This window comes from Malus sylvestris, chromosome 5 (assembly GCF_916048215.2).
Source record: "Malus sylvestris chromosome 5, drMalSylv7.2, whole genome shotgun sequence".
Taxonomy (NCBI): domain Eukaryota; kingdom Viridiplantae; phylum Streptophyta; class Magnoliopsida; order Rosales; family Rosaceae; genus Malus; species Malus sylvestris.
In genome coordinates, this window is record NC_062264.1 from 44,217,603 (window position 1) to 44,242,993 (window position 25,391).

At 39.6% G+C, this 25,391-nt stretch overlaps 3 protein-coding genes across 3 annotated transcripts; 2 read left to right on the plus strand and 1 right to left on the minus strand.

Annotated features, from left to right (window-relative positions):
• The first annotated feature begins 675 nt into the window (after positions 1-675).
• Positions 676-4,093, plus strand: LOC126623504 (protein TRANSPORT INHIBITOR RESPONSE 1-like). The gene is made up of 4 exons (XM_050292405.1): positions 676-1,394; positions 1,960-2,455; positions 2,718-3,524; positions 3,683-4,093. Exons 1-3 carry the CDS (start codon positions 943-945, stop codon positions 3,474-3,476), a joined length of 1,707 nt encoding a protein of 568 aa, XP_050148362.1. The 5' UTR covers positions 676-942; the 3' UTR covers positions 3,477-3,524; positions 3,683-4,093.
• Positions 4,079-5,281, minus strand: LOC126623512 (dynein light chain 1, cytoplasmic-like). The gene is made up of 2 exons (XM_050292413.1): positions 4,748-5,281; positions 4,079-4,648 (listed from the first exon to the last, which is right to left on the minus strand). The coding sequence occupies exons 1-2, from the start codon at positions 4,883-4,885 to the stop codon at positions 4,457-4,459; spliced, it is 330 nt and encodes a 109-aa protein (XP_050148370.1). The 5' UTR covers positions 4,886-5,281; the 3' UTR covers positions 4,079-4,456.
• Positions 5,282-11,400: 6,119 nt separating this feature from the next.
• On the plus strand, positions 11,401-13,515 carry LOC126623502 (importin subunit alpha-3-like). The gene has a single exon (XM_050292403.1). It carries the CDS (start codon positions 11,586-11,588, stop codon positions 13,353-13,355), a length of 1,770 nt encoding a protein of 589 aa, XP_050148360.1. The 5' UTR covers positions 11,401-11,585; the 3' UTR covers positions 13,356-13,515.
• Positions 13,516-25,391: the final 11,876 nt, after the last annotated feature.

The window sequence follows — 25,391 nt, forward strand, 5'->3', positions numbered from 1 at the left end:
TCACATGTATATTTTTCAGACTCCGGATGGTCCTGAGATCACCTTGGTGGTGATTCTGAGATCACCTTAATAGTGATCTTGAGACCACCTTGGTCCCAATGTAAGTCTGTCCCTACCTACATCATCCAACAAAAATCACTGCCCACTTATGTAAACTTTCTTGATTTCACCCTTACGTTCAATGAATTAAGCTTATCAACTGAAACTAATAGGAGCTTTTTGTTACTGGCCCACTCAAAATGTGTTATGCTTAGCACTAAACTTTGTGCTAAGTGCAATGTAAGCTGAACAAAGGTATAAGATCCATTTGGTGACGCATTAACAACAAAGTGCGGAGCTTGTGGCCTATTTTTCTCGCAGTGCCGCCACGTGAAACGTTGCCGACAAACAACAGACACCGATATTTTATATGGACACCCAGCAAAGAAGGCCGTTGGAAGAACATGGGTTTGTTTAAGCTCTGGGGGACATAGTGGGAGCTCAAGATAAGTCTCCACTCCACTTTCGACATGACACCGCTAATGACGTTTTTAGGAAAGAGAATCTACCTACACTAGGTTAATTGGTGCTTAAACCAACGCAACTTACACCAGCTTGAAATATTATGGTCACAATAAAAATGTTTAAATCAATTATTAACGAGATATTAAAAGATGTTAGACACAAGTAAAACAAATAGAAATACCGTCGCAATAATATTTTTGTTGCTTCAAAATCCTCTAATTACCATGATTAAAAATTAACCAAAGGTTTAGTTATATTTCCTCTGCGGTGCTACTACCACTGGTATAATGCTCCACTCTCTTGATCTTCTCTCTCCTTCTTCGCTACATCAACCTCCCGTTCAGCACTCTCGCTCCAACCTTTTCTTCTCCTCTCACATCTGGATTTCCACACCATTTCTCACAGCTTCGACCACACTTAGACCTCCCTCTCCCTTACATGGATTCCCAAAGAAAGAAGGTTCTGGAGCAGGTCCTGAACCTGGTCACCTCACCCAAGGACCGGAGCTCCGTCTCGCTGGTCTGCAAGGACTGGTACGACGTGGAGAGACACTCTCGCCGCCACGTCTTCATCGGAAACTGCTACTCCGTGTCGCCGGAGATCGTGACCCGGCGGTTTCCCAACATCCGGAGCGTGACCCTGAAGGGGAGGCCGCGGTTCTCGGACTTCAATCTGGTGCCTCCGAATTGGGGCGGCGACGTTCGGCCGTGGCTGGATGTGTTCGCTGCTGAATACCCGCAGCTCGAGGAGCTGAGGCTGAAGAGGATGACGGTGAGTGATGAGAGCCTTGAGTTCTTGGCTGCTTCTTTTGCTGACTTCAAAGCTCTGTCGCTGCTCAGCTGTGACGGGTTCAGCACCGATGGCCTTGAAGCCATTGCCACTGACTGCAAGTAAGTGTCTTTTTAATTTTGTTTTGGTTTTTAAGTGCTTTTTCGATTGGTTTGTGAGATCGCTTTCACTACTGCTTAGAAAGTCTTATACTAGGAGTACTTTTATTAGGAACACAATGAAACCTTTATTGAAAATCAAAGTGCTTTCCGAAAAAGCACTCTTCGAACAATCACAAGGTGGGTCTTTTTTCAGAAAGTGCGTTTATGATCTAGAACCCCCCAAGTTTTATGTGAAAACCTACTTAGAAACATTTTTCTAGAAGGAAGCAATCGAAACATGCCCGAGATCTAAGACTGGAGAAATTTTTAAGTGTAACCGGTCAAATAGTGAGATATGTATGCTAAAAAGTTAATAACTAAAATAATAAAATTTTCCACCACTTATATGAAAACACGTGATGTACCCTGTGTTCCGGTCAGAATGGAAATTTTCTCCTAAGACTGGTAGTCCGATGACGTTCTATCTCCCCAAAATCTGCCTGTTTGATCTATATGCTTTACTGCTTATGCTGAACTTCACTTGTTGAGGAAAACAACTAAATCCCATCCTAATTTGGTTTTACAGGAATTTGACTGAGCTCGACATACAGGAAAACGACATCGATGATAAAAGTGGAGACTGGTTAAGCTGCTTCCCTGAAAACTTCACATCAATGGAAATACTAAACTTTTCCTGCCTGAATTCCGATGTCGACTTCGATGCTCTTGAGAGTCTTGTAAGTAGGTGCAAATCACTGAAGGTGTTAAAGGTTAATAAAACTGTAACCTTGGACCAACTACGAAGTCTTCTCAACCATGCTCCTCAACTTCTGGAGCTAGGCACCGGCTCGTTCTGGCAAGAGCTGACACCCTCTCAGCATTCAGAACTCGAAAGAGTGTTTAGCAACTGCAAGAATTTACATGCACTCTCTGGTTTATGGCAAGCAACAGCTCTTTATCTCCCGGTTCTGTATCCTGTCTGTACGAATCTTACTTTCTTGAATTTGAGCTATGCAGCAACTTTGCAAAGTTGGGACCTTGCTAAGCTTGTTGCTAATTGTCCACATCTCCGGCGCCTTTGGGTAAATGCCCCATTTCTTTCCTTTTATATATAACAGTTCTTCATTTTGAGAAAGCTAATCTGAAAAAGTTAGACGAGAAAAACAATAGCGGTTTTGAAATCGTTAATGGTTGATCACAACAATGACATAATAGTTTCTTCATTTTGAGAAAGCTAATCTATTGGGGTAATAGCATTTTGAAATCGCTGTTTGTTGATCACAACAATGACATGGTACATGTTGACTGTAGGTGCTAACTCTTAATATCAAATTTTTTCTGCAGGTGCTGGACACAGTGGAAGACAAAGGGTTGGAGGCTGTTGGATCAAACTGTCCTTTGCTTGAGGAACTCCGTGTTTTCCCTTCTTCTCCCGATGGAGATGATATTGTTGATGGGGTGACTGAATCTGGGTTTGTTGCTGTGTCCCATGGCTGTCCAAGACTCCGCTATGTCCTCTACTTTTGTTGGCAGATGACTAATGCCGCTGTAGCAACTGTTGCACAAAACTGCCCTGATATAACCCACTTCCGTCTCTGCATAATGACCCCAGCAAAACCAGATCACCTGACGGGTGAGCCTATGGATGAGGCTTTTGGTGCAGTGGTGAAGACTTGCACTAAACTCGAAAGGCTTTCCGTTTCAGGTTTACTGACCGACCTTACATTTGAATACATTGGGAAATATGCCAAGAATTTGGAATACCTTTCAGTAGCCTTCGCTGGAGACAGTGATCAGGGGATGCAGTACGTGATGAATGGTTGCCCCAAGCTCAAGAAACTTGAGATACGGGACTGCCCGTTTGGGGACACAGCTTTGCTCTCAGGTTTAGAGAAATATGAATCTATGAGGTCACTTTGGATGTCAGCCTGCCTTGTGACAATGAATGCCTGTCGGTCATTGGCAAGTAAGGTGCGGAGGTTGAATGTTGAGGTGATGAAAGATGATGAAAATGGTGATGACAGTCAGGCTGATAAAGTCTATGTTTACCGTTCTATTGCCGGGCCAAGAAAGGATGCCCCGGCTTTTGTTCTCACCTTCTGAAGACTGAACAGCTTTTGTGCTCACTCTTTGAACCTTACAAAATACATGGTACTCTCTCTCTCTCTCTCTCTCTCTCTCTCTCTCTCTCTCACACACACACACACACACACAAACTTGTAAACAGATTTTGAGTCGAAATTTGAATCGTTCTATGTACACAAATTTTGGTTTTTCTTTTCTTTTTAACATTTCAGCTGGTGCAACAGGGAATTTGTGATATCTGCAGTCATGGCTGAGACGTTTTTAGGTGAGGGATTGAACTAGAATTTGAGGCACTGACCATTCACAAAGTTAAGCAAAGAAGGATTAAGCAAGATTGGCTCTTCATGAATGGTCGCGTGCAGAATAAGTCATTGACAATAAGAAAGAAGTTTTGCTTTTGGGTTCAAGTCGTTCGTCGAGGAATTACATGCAGAAGCAGTAGATTTTCCTTCATACTTGTATCGGAGTTATGGATTAGTTAGTCTCACATCCTTCATACTTGTATCGGAGTTGTGGATTAGTTAGTCTCACTCACCACAATGTTTCGAAAAATAACTCACGACATTCGTAAACCTTTGCTACTGGAAAATGTAAGGATTGATTTCTGGTTCATAAGTCAATTTGATTTTGAAGTATATGTATTTATAACCCTGAATACTAGTAACAATAATTCTTGAGAAAAAAAAGATCATGAAAACAAATGAACTGTAATTTTACGAGAATGACTTACATAAGACGGCAGCACCAAGATGATAGAACTTTCAAGTTCCTATATGTTTTAACGTCCTTTGCTTGAGGAACTTCGTGTTTTCCCTTCTGATCCCGACGGTGATAATATTATCCGTCGGGTGACTGAGTCTGGGTTTGTTGCGGTGTCTCATGGCTGCGGAAGACTCCGTTATATCCTCTACAGTTCTTGGAATTTGTTCATTTATTTATTTTCTTGATATACAAATTCAAGGAGAACGAAAAGGAAGTAAAGTTTTATGAAGCAGAGCTTATGCCGTCACGGCCTCCAACGGCAGGATGTTATTTGCTTCCACAGCGAGATTGGGTGTTCCCCTGAAAAGCAAGAATGCAAGGCTACCGACGAAGAAATAGATGAAGCAGCCTTGGCTGTGTGTCACAAACGAACCAAAATCTGTTCCTACGATGCACTGCCACCCCAGCCCGTACGTGTCATCAAATTCCTGCATGGAAACAAGCAAAGAAGGCAAAAATAAACACGTGAATTTCAAATGATTTGTTGAGGATTCAATGCTGAGGATAATCCAGGAAAGAGAGGTGACCTTCTTTATGAATTGGGCAATCTCAGTGGGTTCAGTGACATCGAAGTTATCGAGAGCCTTTGCAGCTAACTGGAGAGCGTCTTGCTGCATTGTTTGAAGCATATCAGTCTCATTGACGACGGCTTTACCTTCCAACATGGCTCCAGAAAACCTGCCTGGAGCTGCCGCTGCAGTTGGGAAATCGCGAAAGAGCTGCAGATATATAAGGCAGTTTAGAATGAAGGCATATATAGGCTGTAGTGAAGCGAATTATATCGAAACGGGAACTTCGCATTTCTATGTGGTAGTCTCCATGCCGTGTGTGATCATCAAAGAATAATGCCACGGAATAAAGCCAGGTGGTCAGGAAACAGACAAGCTGATTCTGTCATGGATGATGGGGGCATGGAAGAAGATGCATTTCTTGTGTACAGGATCTCGCATCTTGTTCGATCAATGGCTCAAGTCTGCCGTAGCGAGGGGCAGTTTTCGATTCGGGGTCCACATTATCTCGGAGATGCCGGACGTTTGTGGTTGTACAAGTAAGATACTTCTGTGAAATTCAGGGATGGGGTTCTGAGGTTGATAGTCAGCTGTCTATTTGCCTACACTCTTGTTTTCTTTTCTTTTTTTTCTTTTTTGTTGATCCAAGAACCTGTATAGCTTGTCATTGGTTCAGGTTGATGAGAAAAATACAGCAATTATCCACTTGTGTTGTTCTGGATCCGATCAAAGGCCTCTATATGCACTTTATTGAAAAATCAATTGGCCCTTTTACTAGAGAAGTGTCAGCCTAAAAAATCATCACTAAATTGAGCGGAAATGAGTTGGGTTTAGGATAGGTTCTAGATTTGGTTTCAGGATTACGATAGGTCCTGGATTCCGTTCCTCCAAACATGAATAGCAAGTCTTGAGCCTTTAATTATCCATTGAGGCATATGATGTAACTGGGCTTTTAGATGTGCAGCCACTTCATTCAGATTTGTTGTTAGTTTCAAAACTCTTAACCATAAATATATTTCCCAGTACGTGATTTCACGTGAAGAGAGTGATGGACATGTACAAAGACGTAAATTATGAATGGCTAAGAATATGTCGTCCTGAAGATCAATCGTCCCTTATGAGTTCCGGCCCAAGAGTCGATTTCGATATTTCTCCTTCTAGGGGTGTATAGCAAATTAGCATACTCAAATCCAGGATGGGCATGACGAAACAAATTAAGGGAATTATTGTTTTCATCAAATGCTAATTCACTCCGTGTTTTTTGGGAAGTTTGGAAGGAAATCAGATTCTTTAATAATTAACGGTGCCATACTTAGATTTTGTGGGGCAGCTCATGACTACGAATTCATCACAAAAGTCTAATTTTAATAACTTAGAGGTGGTAAGTATGGTTTGGTAAGAGGTCTATTGTTGTGATGTATCATGTCTTGAAAATTATAATTGCCACAAAGATTTGATTAGATGCATAACAAATACACACAAATGAAGTTCATGGATAATAATGTTTGCTTCTGTAAAAAAATAATTTGAAACGTCTGTTAAAGTTCAAACTTTTGTATTTTATCAGAGGGAGTTAATCGCTCTAAGCGAGAATAAAGTAGCATACTTTTTAATTGATGGCTCATTCCGAGGTCTTGGTTCTTTCTAACCACCTTGTGCAGGTTTAGAGAGTAAGGTTACTATTATAGTCAGATGATTAAACCTTATGTATAGTTCGATTCACCTAATCTAGTATATCACCCTTTCATTATATAAAAAAAAAGTAAATTCTGGTGTGCAGTCCCATTCAAATTTTGAGCAAATAATTATAACCATAAATACGCACACACACATATATGAATCCTTTAGGCAATGCTGGTCCCATGCATGATCACTAGTCACACATCATTTTCTTGGAACGTAAGATGTAGATGAAAACGTCCGAGTCTACATGCTTTGTATAGGGCTACTTTCAAGAAAACGAAAGAGGTGATTAACACCTAACACCAACATGTTTAAACACTTGAGTACAGTACCACGTAAACATTTTCGAGTCTGTGCTCGATTCGATCGCGGTTCCATGCATTGTATATCCTAATTAGGGTTAAATTCGGAGTGCTTTGGATGCAAGAAGATAATGGCTAGAGACGGGTTTTGTGGAACGCATTTCTTTCCTATGGGAATTACGGTTTGTTGTTTCCTACGTGGGAATTAGGGTTTACAATCACCAAATCGGTTTAACTTTATTGAAGCAATGTGTTTTATCTTATGGACAAAAATTCACTTTGGATTTCACTGTCCGAAGCCTAAAGATTATGCATGTTCAAACCAGTTAAACTGAATACGACAATTCCCATTAACTCATTCTGTTGGTTCACCTCACACAAATTAGGAGCTCCGATTTCTCTTTTACACAAAATAAGAGCTCAGATTTTTTGGTCCTTAGACCCCAGACACAAAGGTCTGGAGAGGATCCAAATTCTTGTCTTATGAGTCACCTAAGCTAGCTAGCTACTTGATCATCACCAGCATTGCAATGGAGTAGATGGATGAGATCTGATGATACTGCCATATTGTTTTTATGTACTTTTCTCTTCAAAGCTAAGGTATATATTTCGACTGTGCTTCTAGCCTACTAGCTAGTCGTATTGGATTTCACTTGTTCCATACTCAAAGGTGTCCCAACAATGCAAAGCAATCACTTTCGAGCTTATGCAATCCACATGGCATTTCTACCTACACTTTATCACCATTAAACAACCACCAAATTAGCATACCCTCTACCTACAGTATCTAGAATCTTATGCCACCGACCTAGCTGGCTACATAACACAACCCACATACGTAATAGGGTTATGCATGCTTAAGATACCAACTAAACTGATGTTGAAACTCCTTTTGAAAGAGCTAAAAGTATTTTTTTGATAACTAGAAACATACTAGCAGGTTCGCCATGAAGCGGTTGCTAGGTGCTTATTTCAATGTGTTTCTAATAAAAACATTTTAAAAAAAAAGAATGTTTATGAGTAGAAGTGTTTTTTTTTTCATATAAATAAACGCAAACGAGCCATTTTTTAGAGTTATTTCTCTTTTAATGTCAAAATAATCTCAAGTTTGAATCCCTCCACCTTTACTGATATAGACATTTTCTCGACAGTAGATAAACAACGATTAAAATTAAGAAAGTAGCATATTGAATCCCTCCACCTTTTTTGTAATGTGATATGTAACATTGTAACATATGGGGTCGTAGCAGTGTGGCTTAAGATGTGATGACCATGTGCAGATTCAATTATGCTGAAGGTCCCAAATCTGCAGCTGATTATTGCTCCTTTTTCGATAGATTCAATGTGGAAGCATGGTGGCCTAAGAAGAATAGAAAGTTCAAAAGACTGGAGACCCAAAAAGGGGTTTATGCCTATATCATTACCCCGCATAAAACAACTTGATCAAAGAAAGAACCATGATTAATTAAAACCAAATCATATTCTTAAACTTTTGTTGCAAATAATCATAGTCACTATCATGGAATAGGATCCTTTCCATCGGAATCCTCCAATCTATTCAACAAAAAATCGACCGGCCAGGAATGAATTGTCTGTTCATTTTTACCTTCCTTTTCTCGTGTTCGTTATGGATGCAAATTTCTTGCTTCTTATTCTTGGATGAAAATGCACCTGTAAAAACAATTAACACCTTAGGCTAAGGCCAAGAGCCTCACGCCCCCATGATGAATTGGGGGGGCTTTGGCCGAAGAACCTTCGATGCCAAAGTTAGAATTTTGAGGGAAAAGTGTTTAGAGAATTTTGCAAGAAGCTTGGAATTAAGTTTTGGAGAAAATAAGGTGGTATTTATAGGGGTGTGGCCGATCCCTTTGGGAGAGATGGGAACCGGCCACTTTGGTGGTTTTTTGGGTGTTAATCACCATCAATTAGCTAATTAATGAATTAATTGAGTAATAAATCACAATCAATTAATTAGCCAATCAATATAATTTGAAAGAAATAATTTGGAAGTTACTTGTGGGGAATGATTGATGAGGGTTGATGAAATAGGTTTTGAATTAATACCTATTTTGATTATTTTTGACATTGATTGATGGATGATTGTCTGCTGCTTGTGCGTAGAAATCCCGGTGTGCTCCAAGGGTAATTTTTTTTATCAAAAAATCCACATGTCACCTCCATATTTTTCTTGATTATTTTTTGCTCCACATTCATCTTCTTCTATCTTCTTCCTTGTTCATCTTCTTCCCTCTGTTTCATTTCTCTCTCTAGCTTCAGAATTAAAGGATCCGAACGATCCGAATGAAAGGAATCCGAAAAGAATCCCCATCTCCCCATCTCAGTATCATCACAAAATAAGATAAAAATAATCCGTAACTAGTCGAATATAATAACAAGTTTTTTGTCATGTACTTGGACGCCTATTCACATCATGGGTCATTGATTTTTGTTTTCCTCTCACTTGTCATCTTCTAGCTAGGGTTTTATCCGTGCAAGTGCAACACAGGTCTCCCATTTTTCCATGAACAACTATGATAAATGCTTCCAAAAATCTTATCCCATAATTTATTATGTGAGCATGCTCAATACCTTTCACGCTTTGCTTTTCGCATTTTCTTGGAAAAAAGCAGCTTTTGGCTTTTTTTGTAAGCTCCTCTCATTATTTTTCAGTGCAAAAGGGTTATAGAATAGAACAGAAGCATCTTTCTTTTCAAAAATTTGTAAAGAAATTAAGAAGCCACTTCCTCAAGGCATCCAACAAAGGTCTTCACATGGTGGGGTGGGGTGCGGTGGGGGGGCTCTGTCATCTAATCCCCATGCTAAGAGTTTTCAAACCTAACCTACTTTTTTCCTTTTCACCTTTTCACCTAATCAAATAGTGCTCGGAAGATTTTTAGTGTATACTGCTATGTGATATACTTACCGATAATATATTATAAGATTATGAAATATAGCAACAAATTGGCTAATTTTGTCATTTACTTGTATTATGACAATTGAACTAAGAACATATTATGACAATAAGATCGTCACCCTACAAGATTCTCGTTATTTTAAGGGTGGTCCATAAGAACTCCAGTTAAGTTTCTTACGAAGTATTTATATACGTACAGCTTAGTTGGTCTCTTGTTTTGCTCATGCTTCCCCTACTCTGCCACAAAATAAATAATAGTCCTAATCAATAAATTTTTAGTTGGTGATCATAATTAATTTCTCCATTACTACTTAAAAAAGTTTATACAAAATTAAAAGTTGATAAAGGTCCAACCACGGAAATTTCTTACCATAACACTTCTCCTACTCGTGGGATCGATCACATTTCAAGGGTAGTTGATCGAACAATTAGGACTGTTCAATTTAAATTTTACAATTCCTATTAGTCTATCTCATTGATCCATCTCTAAATTGCTCGGTGTGCAAATTCTGTAGTATGAGATTTAGAGAATATCTCAATCCCTACTCGTGAACTCAACCCAAACATTCATTTTTTTGTTAAAAGCATTGATTCCATATTATCTCAAAGCTTGAACTGTCACATCTTGTAGTCGTTTACAAGGTGATCTTTTATATATTTTTCTTTGTCTATGGTATGCTTATGCTCTTTTGACAAAAAAATACATCTTTAGAATATTACCCAAAAAAGAAACAAAACAAAGAATATTTCCTTTTTGCTATAGCTGCCAAGTGGAAGTATAATAAACTAGTGATACTAAAAGATTCGGTGTAATATTACAAGTTAGAAGAAAGGTAATAAAAAGATAAAATCCAGCACCTTAGAACTTTACAATTAAACTTGAAGAAGAACATGCGAGGTGTTTGCTTATAAAATTTCAACAAGTATTCAAAGGTGTTTGCTTCTAATAACCAGTCACAAAATATTCGAAGGTTGCTCCAATAATTAGATGATAAAATAGGAAATTTGTTAAATAGCTGCATCTTAGTATATTTAAATGCTTTTACTATGAAGACTTATTTTTCACTACTCTTCTAAAATTCGATGTCGATCCTACTTTCTATTTTGAAACTTAAAGTCGTTACTTTACTCTTTGGAATTCGATTTCAGTTCCACTTTTCGCTTTGAAACTCAAAAGCTACTCTTTGCTCCCTGGAACAGTGGAACTCGATGTTGATCCCACTTATTCTAAAAAACAAAAATAAGGCAATATAGAGAAAATTTTGAATTTTTAGGAGTAAAGTTGCGAGTTTTGAATTTCAGAGAGTAAAGTGGAATCAAAATCGAGTTTTAGGAAGCAAAGTGACGTCTTTTGAATTTCATGGGGCAAAGTGGGATTGAAATCGAATTTCAGAGAGTAAAATGACGTTTTTTGAGTTTCAAGAGGTAAAGTGAGATTGAAATAAAATTTCAGGAAAGGTAGCTAAAATAAGCCAAAACTCTTCTAGAATAAATAATTAAACAAATCCGTACATATGCATAATGTAAGCATTGCTTAAAAGTTTTAACCACCAATAGTGGCTGAATAGCCCCTAAAAACATATTTAAATTGTGTTAGATAAAATACAATGATTTACTACCACCTCCTTTAAATAAGCTCCAACTTCCAACAGATTTCTTATCCCCAGTGTACTTACAAAACTACCCCTCCTAATCCCCCGCTCGTATTCCACTAACACACACCAGCCCAGAAGGTCAGTCATGTAATTTCGCACTAAAGTCCGTGCCAAACCAGCGATAAGTACAGAACCAGGAGAAAGATGGGAGAAGTCAGAGCCTCTCTCTGTGTGTTCACGGTAAGGTCGTCAACTAGATTCCATTCCGTTTCCAATTCCGATCAAATTTTCCGGAATATTCGTACCCATCTCGCCGGGATTTGGTCACTTCGCTATTTCCAGATGGGTTGATTCCAAAACCAATGAGAGCAAAAATGGGGGAAGAAGAGAAGCAGCGAGCCAAAGAAACAGAGCAGAGCCAAAACTCGTCGGAATATTCCTCCGGTGAATCAAGTCTCCGGCGAATTATCGAGTCCATTACATCTCTGATTTCGCTTTCTTATTCCATCAAAATCTTTTCGGCGAAATGGCAAACGATAAGGACCAAGCTCGAAGATTTGAACTCCGGCCTAGTGGCCGTACAGAATTGCGAGGCCAGCGAAAACCCTGCTGTCTCAGGCATTGTGTCGAATACATGGAAGACGGTCAACGAGTGTCACGAGCTCGCTCGTCGCTGCGTCGATCTTTCGTACAGCGGGAAGCTCCTGATGCAGAGCGACTTGGACATGCTTTCCGCAAGACTCGATCTTCACGCAAGAAACCTGTCGGAGGTTTACAACGCCGGCGTTTTGACACGGCGGTTCGCGATCGTCGTTTCGAGGCCCGGCAACGGAGCTTGCAGAGACGACATGAGGTTCTACGTCAGAGACTTGATGACGAGGATGAAGATTGGCGACGCGGAGATGAAACGACAGGCGTTGCTTAATTTGTACGAGGCTGTCGTGGAAGACGACAAGTATGTTAAAGTCGTCGTTGAACATAGCGAGATTGTGCATTTACTGATCCGTTTTCTTGATTTTTCGCATGAGGTTGAAATCCAAGAGTTGTCTGCAAAGATTGTTTCTGTTATTTCTGGGTTTCGTTCGTACAAGGTTGTTCTGGTCGGAGCCGGGATTATCGCGCCGTTGATTCGGGTTTTGGAGAGTGGGAGGGAGGTTGGGAAAGAAGAAGCTGCAAAGAGCTTACAGAGATTAACCGAAAATTCGGATAATGGGTGGTCGATTTCAGCTCACGGCGGAGTCACGGCTCTGCTTAAGTTATGTTCCGGCGGCGATGGCGGCGAAATCAGATCAGAGTTGGTTGGTCCTGCTTGCGGGGCACTCAAAAATCTTGTTGGCATTGAAGAAATCAAGAGATTCATGGTTGAAGGAGGTGTAATTTCGACGTTTATCACGCTCACAAGGTCGAAAGACGAAGTCTTGCAGATCAATTCGATTGAGTTTCTGCAAAACATCGCTTCTGGGGACGACGCAATTCGGATTATGGTGGCGAAAGAGGGCGGAATTCGAGCGTTAGTTCACGTTTTGGAGCCTCGATCGGTGGCTTGTTCTTGTAAAGTGAGGGAGACGGCATTGAGGGCAATAGAGAATTTGTGTTTTTGGAATGCGAATTCGATTAGTGTTCTGATCAAGTACGGTTTTGTTGATCAGCTCATGTTCTTTCTACGAAATGGGGAGGTTTCGCTTCAAGAACTGGCGCTAAAAGTGGCGATTAGGATGTGTGGGAAGTCAGAGGAGGCCAGAAAGGCAATGGGGGATGCAAATTTCATGACGGAGCTGGTCAACTTCCTCGATTCAAAGTCGTTTGAGGTTCGAGATATGGCGGCTGAGGCGCTGTCGAACATGGTCTCAGTCCCGAAAAATAGAAAACGATTCGTGCAGGATGATCGCAACATGTGCCTCCTTTTGCAGCGGTTCAATCCGGAGCAAGTAAATTCGGGCAACACGAAGCCCTTGTTCTCCATTTTGATGTCTCTGACGAGCTGCAACGGTGGGAGGAGGAAGATTGCGCATTCGGGTTACTTGAAAAACATCCAAAAACTTGCAGAAAATGAAGTTTCGGATGCCAAGAAGCTTGTGAAGAAGCTATCCACAAACAGATTTCGTAGCATGTTGAGTGGAATCTGGCGTTGATTCTTGAATCATATGTAGGGTTTTTGTCTTTATATAATTTTGATGTAATTTTTGTTCATAACTTGTATATCTGCATAAAAGGGTTTTTCCAAGTTTTTACTTGTTTGTCTAGCTCAAGTTGGAACTACAAATTTCATCTTTATTATACTCTTTCACATCATCTTCTTGTCAAGTTGTATACATAAGATTGTCCAAATTTCATCTTTATTCGGAATGGTTCATGAGATTGACATACTCCTCGTTTTGGTCTCTAAGATTTAAAATCTATAGAAGCCGTTGTTGTGATTGTTCACCCTCAATCATTTGGTCATTTAGGGTATTTTTGTCAAATCAACCCATCCCCTTAATCTGGTAGTTTCTTCAATTTAACGTAGATTTTTCAAAGAATGACCAAAGGGATTGACGGTGGACAATCTAATCGACTAGTTCTATCGATTTTAATTCTCAGGGAACAAAAGAGTAGAGTTATGACAATCTTATGGACTATTTTGATTAAAAAACATTTTTTTTATTCGAGAGATAATTCTACAACAACAACAACAACAACAACAAAGCCTTTTCCCACTAAGTGGGGTCGGCTATATGAATCCTAGAACGCCATTGCGCTCGGTTTTGTGTCATGTCCTCCGTTAGATCCAAGTACTCTAAGTCTTTTCTTAGAGTCTCTTCCAAAGTTGTCCTAGGTCTTCCTCTACCCCTTCGGCCCTGAACCTCTGTCCCGTAGTCACATCTTCGAACCGGAGCGTCAGTCGGCCTTCTTTGCACATGTTCAAAATCACCGGAGCCGATTTTCTCTCATCTTTCCTACAATTTCGGCTACTCCTACTTTACCTCGGATATCCTCATTCCCAATCTTATCCTTTCTCGTGTGCCCACACATCCCACGAAGCATCCTCATCTCCGCTACACCCATTTTGTGTACGTGTTGATGCTTCACCACCCAACATTTTGTGCCATACAACATCGCTAGCCTTATTGCCGTCCTATAAAATTTTCCCTTGAGCTTCAGTGGCCTACGACGGTCACACAACACGCCGGATGCACTATTTCCATCCAGCTCGTATTCTATGGTTGAGATCTCCATCTAATTCTCCGTTCTCTTGCAAGATAGATCCTAGGTAGCGAAAACGATCGCTTTTTGTGATCTTCGCTAGATTGTTCCGGTCATTAGTGTGGATAAGTATATAAATGGATAGAGATAGGAAAGCAAACACAAGATGTACGTGGTTCACCCAGATTGGCTACGTCCACGGAATAGAAGAGTTCTCATTAATTGTGAAGGGTTTACACAAGTACATAGGTTCAAGCTCTCATTTAGTGAGTACAAGTGAATGATTTAGTACAAATGACATTAAGAAATATTGTGGGAGAATGATCTCGTAATCACGAAACTTCTAAGTATCGGAGTGTGGTGTCGTCTTGACTTGCCTTATCTGTCTCATAGGTAGATGTGGCATCTTCTCTGGAAGTACTCTTCCTCCATCCAGGGGTGGTATCTTTAACTGGTGGAGATGCACAAGGTAATGTATCAATTTCACTTGAAGCTTACTTGTAGTTTCAGGCTTGGTCAAGCGCGATACAAACCATGTAGTAGGAGTCCCCCAAGTCGCCGAGCTAGGGGGTCTGCTGAAAGAGGTGACAGACAAGGTAAGCAATCAGAGCTCCGACTGATTGTTCACCTTCTCCCCATCTTGCAGCAGCATGAAGGATAAAGAGAAGAAAAATGAGAAGAGATGATATGAGATACTTTTGCTTTTGAAGAAGTAACTTTCCACAGGCTTATTCTTGAACTGAGCTGGAGGGTTTTCTGGTTTTCTCCAGAGTATAAGGCCGACTGAAGAATTTGAGGGTCAAAACAAGTCCATCAAATCTAGAGTACGTTCCACCCTGCTGATATGGGATACTTTTGCTTTTGACAGAGTAATGAATGTATCGGCACGTGTGCTGTTACGCTTGTCTCCACATGCTTCCTTGTATCCTTCGCACTTGCCCTATCTGTTCCTCAAGCAGATGCGGAATCTTCCCTGGAAACATAAGGTGTTGAAGATGAGTACTCGAGAGCAATGCCAGGTAAGTAATCAGGTAAGGGTTCCAGGCAGTCAGTTCCTGGCTGGAAGCTTGATTCCAAGTGCTGACTGATTGCTCTCTTTCTCCTTGTCTTGCAGGTAAAAACAAGGCCAAAAGAAAAGACAGGGAAAAAGCATGATATGGGATACTCTTGCTTTTAACCCTGATGATATGAGATATTCTTGCTCTAGTATAGCTTGTTTGCAGAGGTATTATCGGGGGGAAAGAAAGCTGAATATTTCGAAAGGCTTCGTTGGGAGTGCCCTCTCAGATATGATGAAGGGTTGAGCATTTTTGCAGGTCTGCCTGTCCGTTGGGGATGGAGGTCGACATATATAGGAGTCTCCCTAACAACAAGTAGTAATGCTATTCCTTTACCCTGCTTGGTCATAGCACGGTAGTGGGAGCTGCCAGTTTCACATGTTTTAACTCTGTCAGAGCACTTTGAAAAAGTGGTCTGTGGTATCTGGCTCTCGAGATTCGGAGAACGATGCCTCTTCGATTTTTGAGAAAGCAATCATGCTAGGGGTATGACTCTCGAGATTCGGAGAGCAGTGTCTCTTCGATTTTTGAGGAAGTAATCATGTTGGGAGTCTGGCTCTCGAGATTCGGAGGGCGGTGCCTCTTCGATTTTGGAGCAAGCAATCTTGTTGGGAGTGTTGTCTCGAATGTGAGTAAAGGTTGGGCATGTTTGCTAGTCTACCTTGCCACGAAGCACAAAGGTTGACACACAGGGACTTTCCAATTATCCAGCAATGGTACTGTTCCTTTACCCTCTCTTCGATTTTGAGAAAGTAGTCATGTTGGGAGTCTAGCTCTCGAGATTCGGAGGACGGTGCCTCTTCGATTTTGGAGCAAGCAATCTTATTGGGAGTGTTTTCTCGAATGTGAGTAAAGGTTGGGCATGTTTGCTAGTCTACCTTGCCACGAAGCACAGAGGTTGACACACAGGGACTTTCCAATTATCCAGCAGTGGTACTGTTCCTTTACAGTTGTGGGTAATAATATGGTAGCTAGACCTTCAAAATTTATGTGTCTAAACTTTTGTTAGTGCTGTTTCTTTGCTATTCTTTTACCTTTCTTGGTCAGAGCGATGTAGTGGGAGCTGCAAGCTTCACGTGCTCAACTTTGGCAGAGAACTTTGGCAAAGTTATTTGTGGTACCCATGAGCTATTGTTGCGTGTGGGAAGTGGGTGATTGAACAGTAAGATTCATGTGCTTTCTACTTCACCAGAAGTCTTCGACAGAATGCCCATAATTTCTGCAAAGCTGAGTGTGCGTGTGACAGGTGCTGACAAGGCTAGAAAAGTAGGTGCCTCTTCGATTTCTGAGATCGGCCCTCGTGGTCTCTGAGCAGCCCAGCTTTTGAGAAAGCGAGCGCCTCTTCGATTGATTTGGAGAACGATGCCTCATCGATTTTTGAAAAAGCAATCATGCTGGGGGTCTGGCTCTTGAGATTCGAGGAGCAGTGTCTCTTCGATTTTTGAGAAAGTAATCATGTTGGGAGTCTGGCTCTCGAGATTCGGAGGGCGGTGCCTCTTCGATTTTGGAGCAAGCAATCTTGTTGGGAGTGTTTTCTCGAATGTGAGTAAAGGTTGGGCATGTTTGCTAGTCTACCTTGCCACGAAGCACAGAGGTTGACACACAGGGACTTTCCAATTATCCAGCAATGGTACTGTTCCTTTACCCTCTCTTCGATTTTTAAGAAAGTAGTCATGTTGGGAGTCTGGCTCTCGAGATTCGGAGGACGGTGCCTCTTCGATTTTGGAGCAAGCAATCTTATTGGGAGTGTTTTCTCGAATGTGAGTAAAGGTTGGGCATGTTTGCTAGTCTACCTTGCCACGAAGCACAGAGGTTGACACACAGGGACTTTCCAATTATCCAGCAGTGGTACTGTTCCTTTACCCTTGTGGGTAATAATATGGTAGCTAGACCTTCAAAATTTATGGGTCTAAACTTTGTTAGTGTTGTTTCTTTGCTATTCTTTTACCCTTCTTGGTCAGAGCGATGTAGTGGGAGCTGCAAGCTTCACGTGCTCAACTTTGGCAGAGAACTTTGGCAAAGTTATCTGTGGTACCCATGAGCTATTGTTGCGTGTGGGAAGTGGGTGATTGAACAGTAAGATTCATGTGTTTTCTACTTCCCTAGAAGTCTTTGATAGAATGCCCATAATTTCCGCAAAACTGAGTGTGCGTGTGACAGGTGCTGACAAGGCTGGAAAAGGCTGGAAAAGTAGGTGCCTCTTCGATTTCTGATATCGGCCCTCGTGGTCTCTGGGGAGCCCAGCTTTTGAGAAAGCGAGCGCCTCTTCGATTTTTGAGATCGGCCTTCGTGGTCTTTGAGCAGCCCAACTTTTGAGAAAGCAAACGCCTCTTCGATTTCTGAGATCAACCCTCGTGATCTCTAAGCAGCCCAGCTTTTGAGAAAGCAAACGCCTCTTTGATTTCTGAGCAGGCGCCTCTTCGATTTCTGAAGCTTCGTCGAGTGCAGATTTTTATAGGGGCTGGCATTAAGTTCCAAAGCACACTTGAATCTCCACCAGTAGAAGCTTCATTCTTGCACTTCTAAGATCTTGATTTGTCCGACCTCTTCTCTCTTCAACACCTTTGAAAATGTCTGGCCCCTCCGACCGTCGTTTTGACTTGAACCTTGTTGAAGAGGCAGCCCCGCCTTCTCCAGACAACATATGGCGCCCATCCTTCGTCTCCCCTACTGGTCCTCTTACCGTTGGGGATTCCGTGATGAAGAATGATATTACCGCTGCGGTGGTGGCCAGGAACCTTCTCACTCCCAAAGATAACAGACTACTTTCCAAACGGTCTGATGAGTTAGCTGTTAAGGATTCGCTGGCTCTCAGTGTTCAGTGTGCAGGTTTTGTGTCTAATATGGCCCAACGCCTATTTGCTCGAACCCGCCAAGTTGAATCATTGGCGGCTGAAGTGATGAGTCTCAAACAGGAGATTAGAGGGCTCAAGCATGAGAATAAACAGTTGCACCGGCTCGCACATGACTATGCTACAAACATGAAGAGGAAGCTTGACCAGATGAAGGAAACTGATGGTCAGGTTTTACTTGATCATCAGAGATTTGTGGGTTTGTTCCAAAGGCATTTATTGCCTTCGTCTTCTGGGGCTGTACCGCGTAATGAAGCTCCAAATGATCAACCTCTGATGCCTCCTCCTTCTAGGGTTCTGTCCAGTACTGAGGCTCCAAATGATCCCCCTCCGGTGCCTTCTCTTTCTGGGGCTCTACCGACTGCTGAGACTTCTCCTAAGCAACCTTTGTGAAGGCTCCCTCTTGTGTGCTTATTTTGACTCATGTATATGTACATATTTGTAGCTTATCGGGGATATCAATAAATAAGCTTTCCTTCATTTCAACGTATTGTGTTAAATACACCAAAGCCTTCTTCGCTAAGTTCTTTGAATTTTCTTTTGTTAAAGCTTGTATGTTGAAGCTTTCTGAGTGGAGCATGTAGGTTGGGGTAGTGTTCCCTTAATTTCCCGAGTGAGGAAAACTTCTCGGTTGGAGACTTGGAAAATCCAAGTCACTGAGTGGGATCGGCTATATGAATCTTAGAACGCCATTGTGCTCGATCCTGTGTCATGTCCTTCGTTAGATCCAAGTACTTTAAGTCTTTTCTTAGAGTCTCTTCCAAAGTTTTCCTAGGTCTTCCTCTACCCCTTCGGCCCTGAACCTCTGTCCCATAGTCGCATCTTCTAATCGGAACGTCAGTAGGCCTTCTTTGCACATGTCCAAACCACCGTAACCGATTTTCTCTCATCTTTCCTTCAATTTCGGCTACTCCTACTTTACCCCGGATATCCTCATTCCTAATCTTATCCTTTCTCGTGTGCCCACACATCCAACGAAGCATCCTCATCTCCGCTACACCCATTTTGTGTACGTGTTGATGTTTCACCGCCCAACATTCTGTGCCATACAGCATCGCCGGCCTTATTGCCGTCCTATAAAATTTTCCCTTGAGCTTCAGTGGCATACGGCGGTCACACAACACGCCGGATGCACTCTTCCACTTCATCCATCCAGCTTGTATTCTATGGTTGAGATCTCCATCTAATTCTCCGTTCTTTTGCAAGATAGATCCTAGGTAACGAAAACGGTCGCTCTTTGGTATTTCTTGATCTCCGATCCTCACCCCTAACTCGTTTTGGCCTCCATTTGCACTGAACTTGCACTCCATATATTCTGTCTTTGATCGGCTTAGGCGAAGACCTTTAGATTCCAACACTTCTCTCCAAAGGTTAAGCTTTGCATTTACCCCTTCCTGAGTTTCATCTATCAACACTATATCGTCTGCGAAAAGCATACACCAAGGAATATCATCTTGAATATGTCGTGTTAACTCATCCATTACCAACGCAAAAAGGTAAGGACTTAAGGATGAGCCTTGATGTAATCCTACAGTTATGGGAAAGCTTTCGGTTTGTCCTTCATGAGTTCTTACGGCAGTCTTTGCTCCTTCATACATATCCTTTATAGCTTGGATATATGCTACTCGTACTCCTTTCTTCTCTAAAATCCTCCAAAGAATGTCTCTTGGGACCCTATCATACGCTTTTTCCAAATCTATAAAGACCATGTGTAAATCCTTTTTCCCATCTCTATATCTTTCCATCAATCTTCGTAAGAGATAGATTGCCTCCATGGTTGAGCGCCCTGGCATGAACCCGAATTGGTTGTCCGAAACCCGTGTCTCTTGCCTCAATCTATGCTCAATGACTCTCTCCCAGAGCTTCATTGTATGACTCATTAGCTTAATACCCCTATAGTTCATGCAATTTTGTACGTCGCCCTTATTCTTGTAGATAGGCACCAAAGTGCTCATTCGCCACTCATTTGGCATCTTCTTCGTTTTCAAAATCCTATTGAAAAGGTCAGTGAGCCATGTTATACCTGTCTCTCCCAAAAGTTTCCACACTTCGATTGGTATATCGTCTGGGCCTATTGCTTTTTTATGCTTCATCTTCTTCAAAGCTACAACCACTTCTTCCTTCCGGATTCGACGATAAAAAGAGTAGTTTCTACACTCTTCTGAGTTACTCAACTCCCCTAAAGAAGCACTCATTTCATGTCCTTCATTGAAAAGATTATGAAAATAACCTCTCCATCTGTCTTTAACCGCGTTCTCTGTAGCAAGAACCTTTCCATCATCATCCTTGATGCACCTCACTTGGTTTAGGTCCCTTGTCTTCTTTTCCCTTGCTCTAGATAGTTTATAGATATCCAACTCTCCTTCTTTGGTATCTAGTCGTTTATACATATCGTCGTAAGCCGCTAACTTAGCTTCTCTGACAGCTTTCTTCGCCTCTTGCTTCGCTTTTCTATACCTTTCACCATTTTCATCAGTCCTCTCCTTGTATAAGGCTTTACAACATTCCTTCTTAGCCTTCACCTTTGTTTGTACCTCCTCATTCCACCACCAAGATTCCTTTTGGTGTGGGGCAAAGCCCTTGGACTCTCCTAATACCTCTCTGCCACATTCGAGAGATAATTCTAATTTAATATAAATTACAAGAGGGGAGATTCGACTCTGCCATAACCAACTCGACTACGTCCAACTTTGCTACTACAATATATTTGTTTAAGATATTGTTGATGCATGTAGTGGCAGCAATGTGCCAAAGAATGAATGATTGAAGAGAAGCAATTGCAATTGCATTTAGTTTAAGTGAGATGGGGATGCATAAAAGGGGTTATATAATATTTAGGTTGTGTATTATTAGGAAGGAGCACATGGGAAAGCCATGAACTCCCCAAGGGGCATGTGAGGAGTAGAGGCAAGCCATGGTCTACTTCATTTACCCTCTGTGGACACAAAAGATAGTGATAGATCAAGTTTCCTGCTGGATTTGCTTGTCCTATGTATGCCATTGTCTCTTTTGTCAATTTCTTGTCGAAGATATGCGTTATGTTAAACTGTAATTTTGCTTAGTTTGATCTCATTTTTTGACGTAGTTGATTGTTTTAGGTTGTAGAATCACAATTCAAAGATTAAACTTTAGAATTCTAGCTTAGAACTGGCTACTTGTTTCAATTTGACGTAGTTGATTGCTTTAGGCTGTAGAATCTCAATTCAAAGTTTAAACTTTAGAATTCTAGCTTAGAATTGGCTACTTGTTTCAATTTTAAGCTTTAAGCCTTTGATTTTAAGAGCTCAAAGCTTTAATTAGAGGGTGACGCTATATCTAGAGTAATCAATCAGTCGATAAATAGAATCAAAGGGAGTCGAGTTAATTACAAATTAGATTTTCTCAAAACATCTGTCCTTTTAAGTGTTTTACCAAGTCTTGGTGGAAGGAAAAAAATTGCTATTTATTTGTTAGACAGAAGGGGGTTGTGAACTAGGAAATAATGTAATAGGGTACACGGACTTGGACAAATAGTAGTCCAATTTAGTGATGAGGACTTGTAAGTTTCTTCTTATTCGTTAGTCGTGCAAAGCGTTTTAGTTCAATTAGTTAAGAACATTCATCTATAGAATTGAATTTTATATCGGAGTTTCTCCTCCACCAATATCGCTCGCGTTAAAATACATTATATCAAATGCATGCGAAGTTCACCAGGGTAATGTGTTTTCCTGTCTCAAAAGCAAATAATACAAGCAAACAGAGATTGGTGTGGAGGAAATTAGAGAGAGATGTAAGTTGACATCCTCCAAGGGCCCAGTTTGGGCTGTTTGGGTTTTGACAGAGACTAGAGAAGCCCAAAGTAAACACACAAGTCGTAAGCCCAATGGCCAAGGTTGAAAATGGATGATTAAATCTATGGGCCTTTTCCGAAGAAGAATATATGGGGCTTAAAGTAATATTTTGCCTTTGGAGAAGACGATTTGAATTGTTTTGTGAAAGAAATGTGGAAACGTAAGATGGTATGGTAACCATGTTTTAGAACTCGTTTGAGACTGTTTCGATAATGATTAAAAATGTTTTTTTAACTATTTAAAATGTTTTTTTATTACGTTTAGAGGAAAAAACTTAGAAGTATATGCTTTTGCAGGAATTACTTTTAAATCAACAATTTTAAAATTAATAATGACACATAAATTTCACGAAAAAATTGGTGCGCATACAATGATTTTTACATTATATATGTATCTGAAATTGGTACACAAAAATGATTTTTGTAAATTATATATTTATCGGAAATCGGTACACAAAAATGATTTTTGTAAGAATAGTACACACACACACATTTAGAGTCCTCTGGAGTTAACATTGTTTTCATGCCTCTGTCTCTCGTTCTCTGTACATTATAAAAATTTGTTTAAAATATACAAGTCTTTATAATTCACTTGAGTTAATTAATTCAAGGGGGTTTTGATTCTTGCAAAAAAAAAAATATATATATATATATCTTATAACTGTTCTTGGAAGAGGGGAAGCAGGATTAATTTGATTATCCAGTTCTAATCACGTTATTAATTAAGCTCAACTTTTGGTCTTCATTATATGCTACCTTAAGACCATCTTCAAAGGAAATGTCGAATTATAAGAATCAAATTACAATTAATGACTCATGTGGCAATCTGAAGTCTTATGTCAAATTTTGTAATTTTCCAACCGAATTGTCAAATGTTATTTTATTATTTAAATAGATCTTTAAATGATTGTAATTATTAAAAAAAATGTTGAAATAAAAATTTTATTGGTTGAAATGTTAGTGGAATAAGGGACCTACTATTAAAATGAATTAAAAATAAATTTGACATTTATGTCAAATTTGACATCAAATCACTAAACCTTCAAATCCAGTTAGCAAATAACACTTCGGTTGAAGAGACTTTCAATGTCAAATATGCACAGTAACATTCCACCTACGATTATGATGAGACACTCTTACTTGCTACTTGGGGTTGTTTAAACAAAAGAGAACAAACTAAGTGGCTTTGGGTGCAACAAAATTTCAACTCTCGTGCTGGTTGTATTGATAGGTCCATCCTCTAGTCAAAAGGCATGGAGGAGAACCATAAATGTGGACGACTATCTTGTAACAACCTTTGATATGTTCATTCATAATGAGAAAATTTTAATATGATGTGTTATACAGTTATTTAATATTACAATTTACTAGATGCACGATATAGTTGATATATCATAATTTTATGTTATATACCGCAAGTGAACTGGTAATATTATATGACAATTTGACAATTACGCTAAAAAAACTTGTCATGCATAACACTATATGTTTAAAGGAATCGACGAGACTAATGCATATCATCAACTAACAAATTGGCACATACAAATCATATTGAGACTGTCTTGTCATATTCTCAAACTTTTGGGTCCATGTTCTACGTCCTAGGATCAGCCATACTTACAGTTACAGCTACCAAGTTCTAACTATATAACTAAATAAATTAAAACTAAATAAATAAATGTGACGGTCTCAATATCTCATGCCATGTTGGTTGACTTTGAATATTTAAATATAATTTTTTTTCAGAATTTATTCTTTTCTGGTATTTCTGGAAGCTGACTTCAAGGCAAAACACTCGACTGTCGACTGCATCTTTATCTATCTTATCATGTTTAAATAAGATGGGGAAAATTGCATGCACGTTGAGCGGAAAAGAAAAGAGATAAATTTTAGAAGATTAGGCTCTTCCATGTCAGTTGGTTGTGTGGTGTGTGTGTCTATACACATCAAGATATAAAATATCGATAATATCGAAAATATCGGTAGTCTAAAAATACGGAAATTTCGATGGAAATATCGAAATATTATCGATATCGATAAAAATTGAATAAAAACCACGGAAATTATAAGAAAAACTTGAAATTTTTTATTGAAGCTTTACATGATGTTTATTTAGTCAATTATCTATTAGTTTATCACAAAAAATTGGAAGGAAATGCATTGCAGGATAGATATAACTGATTTAAGTTGATTATATAGCGAGCTGGCAAATATTGTGAGTGTAGAAAATATGTAGTAATTAATTAAAGAAGTTTAAACACACCATAATCATTTATATATAATGAATTAGTACAATATTTTATACTTTATACATTGCATGGTAAGATACATGAGTGACTTAGTAAGGTCTAAAATATCGATGATATCGGATATATATTGGTAGTCCAAAAACACGAAAATTTCAATGAAAATATCGGGATATTATGAATATTTTAGACCATGATACACACACACATATAGCCTACAGTATAATGTATAATTTATAATTCAAAGATTAATATTTTTACATAAATAGCCAAATGCTTTTTATATTTAAATGTTAATATTCATGCTAAAATATTTGGTATAAAGAAAAGAAAAGAAAAGAAAGGGGTAGAATAAAGATTAAAGAAGAAAAAGAAAAGATAAAACTGAAGAGATATTTAGACAAAGTAACAAACTAGTGTGGCTCCTCATGCTGGCCGTTGATACAGTTGCTACAAGTATATATGAAATCTAATTAATTAACTAATTTTTAGGATTAATCTACTTATTTTGTGGAGGTGTGTCATAAGCTATTCCTTAATCTCATATAAAAGTTTCGGATCCAGACTCTCTCCTGTCTCATTTTCCCTTCCCTATAGTTTTATTTTATTTGAATGCTTATGATTAAGCCACGATAATATCTTTTATTGGTTTTTTTATAAAGAAAGAAAGACAAAGAAAAAGGTGAGAAGAAGAAAGGAGAGAGGATTTGAAGGATAGATAGTAAGTTGGAAATCCTAATTCTCTCAGCCTTTGTTAAAACTTAAAAGTGATGACAAAATAGAGCAATGTTTGGCTACTCAAAGATGAGTAGGAGCTCTTAATCAAAATTATTTGTGGCTAATTCACAGAGTTTTGTGCTTATAAGCGAAACTGTTTATAATACAAATAATTTTATACAGATCATCTTTGCAAAAAATGAATTAAAATCAATGTCACTAAGTCGATCAACTGTAGTAAATACATAGACGGATCATAATACTTTTACCATTTCCGTCTTGT

What these genes read in the sequence shown, in the direction of transcription:
- LOC126623502 (XM_050292403.1), top strand. Translation starts at nt 11,586, where the DNA reads ATGAGAGCAAAAATGGGGGAAGAAGAGAAGCAGCGAGCCAAAGAAACA.
- LOC126623512 (XM_050292413.1), bottom strand. Translation starts at nt 4,885, where the DNA reads ATGTTGGAAGGTAAAGCCGTCGTCAATGAGACTGATATGCTTCAAACA. An exon ending in TTGCCCAATTCATAAAGAAG is followed by an intron (nt 4,649 to 4,747) that starts GTCACCTCTCTT and finishes GTTTCCATGCAG; the next exon opens with GAATTTGATGACACGTACGG.
- LOC126623504 (XM_050292405.1), top strand. Translation starts at nt 943, where the DNA reads ATGGATTCCCAAAGAAAGAAGGTTCTGGAGCAGGTCCTGAACCTGGTC. An exon ending in GCCATTGCCACTGACTGCAA is followed by an intron (nt 1,395 to 1,959) that starts GTAAGTGTCTTT and finishes TTGGTTTTACAG; the next exon opens with GAATTTGACTGAGCTCGACA. An exon ending in CACATCTCCGGCGCCTTTGG is followed by an intron (nt 2,456 to 2,717) that starts GTAAATGCCCCA and finishes TTTTTTCTGCAG; the next exon opens with GTGCTGGACACAGTGGAAGA.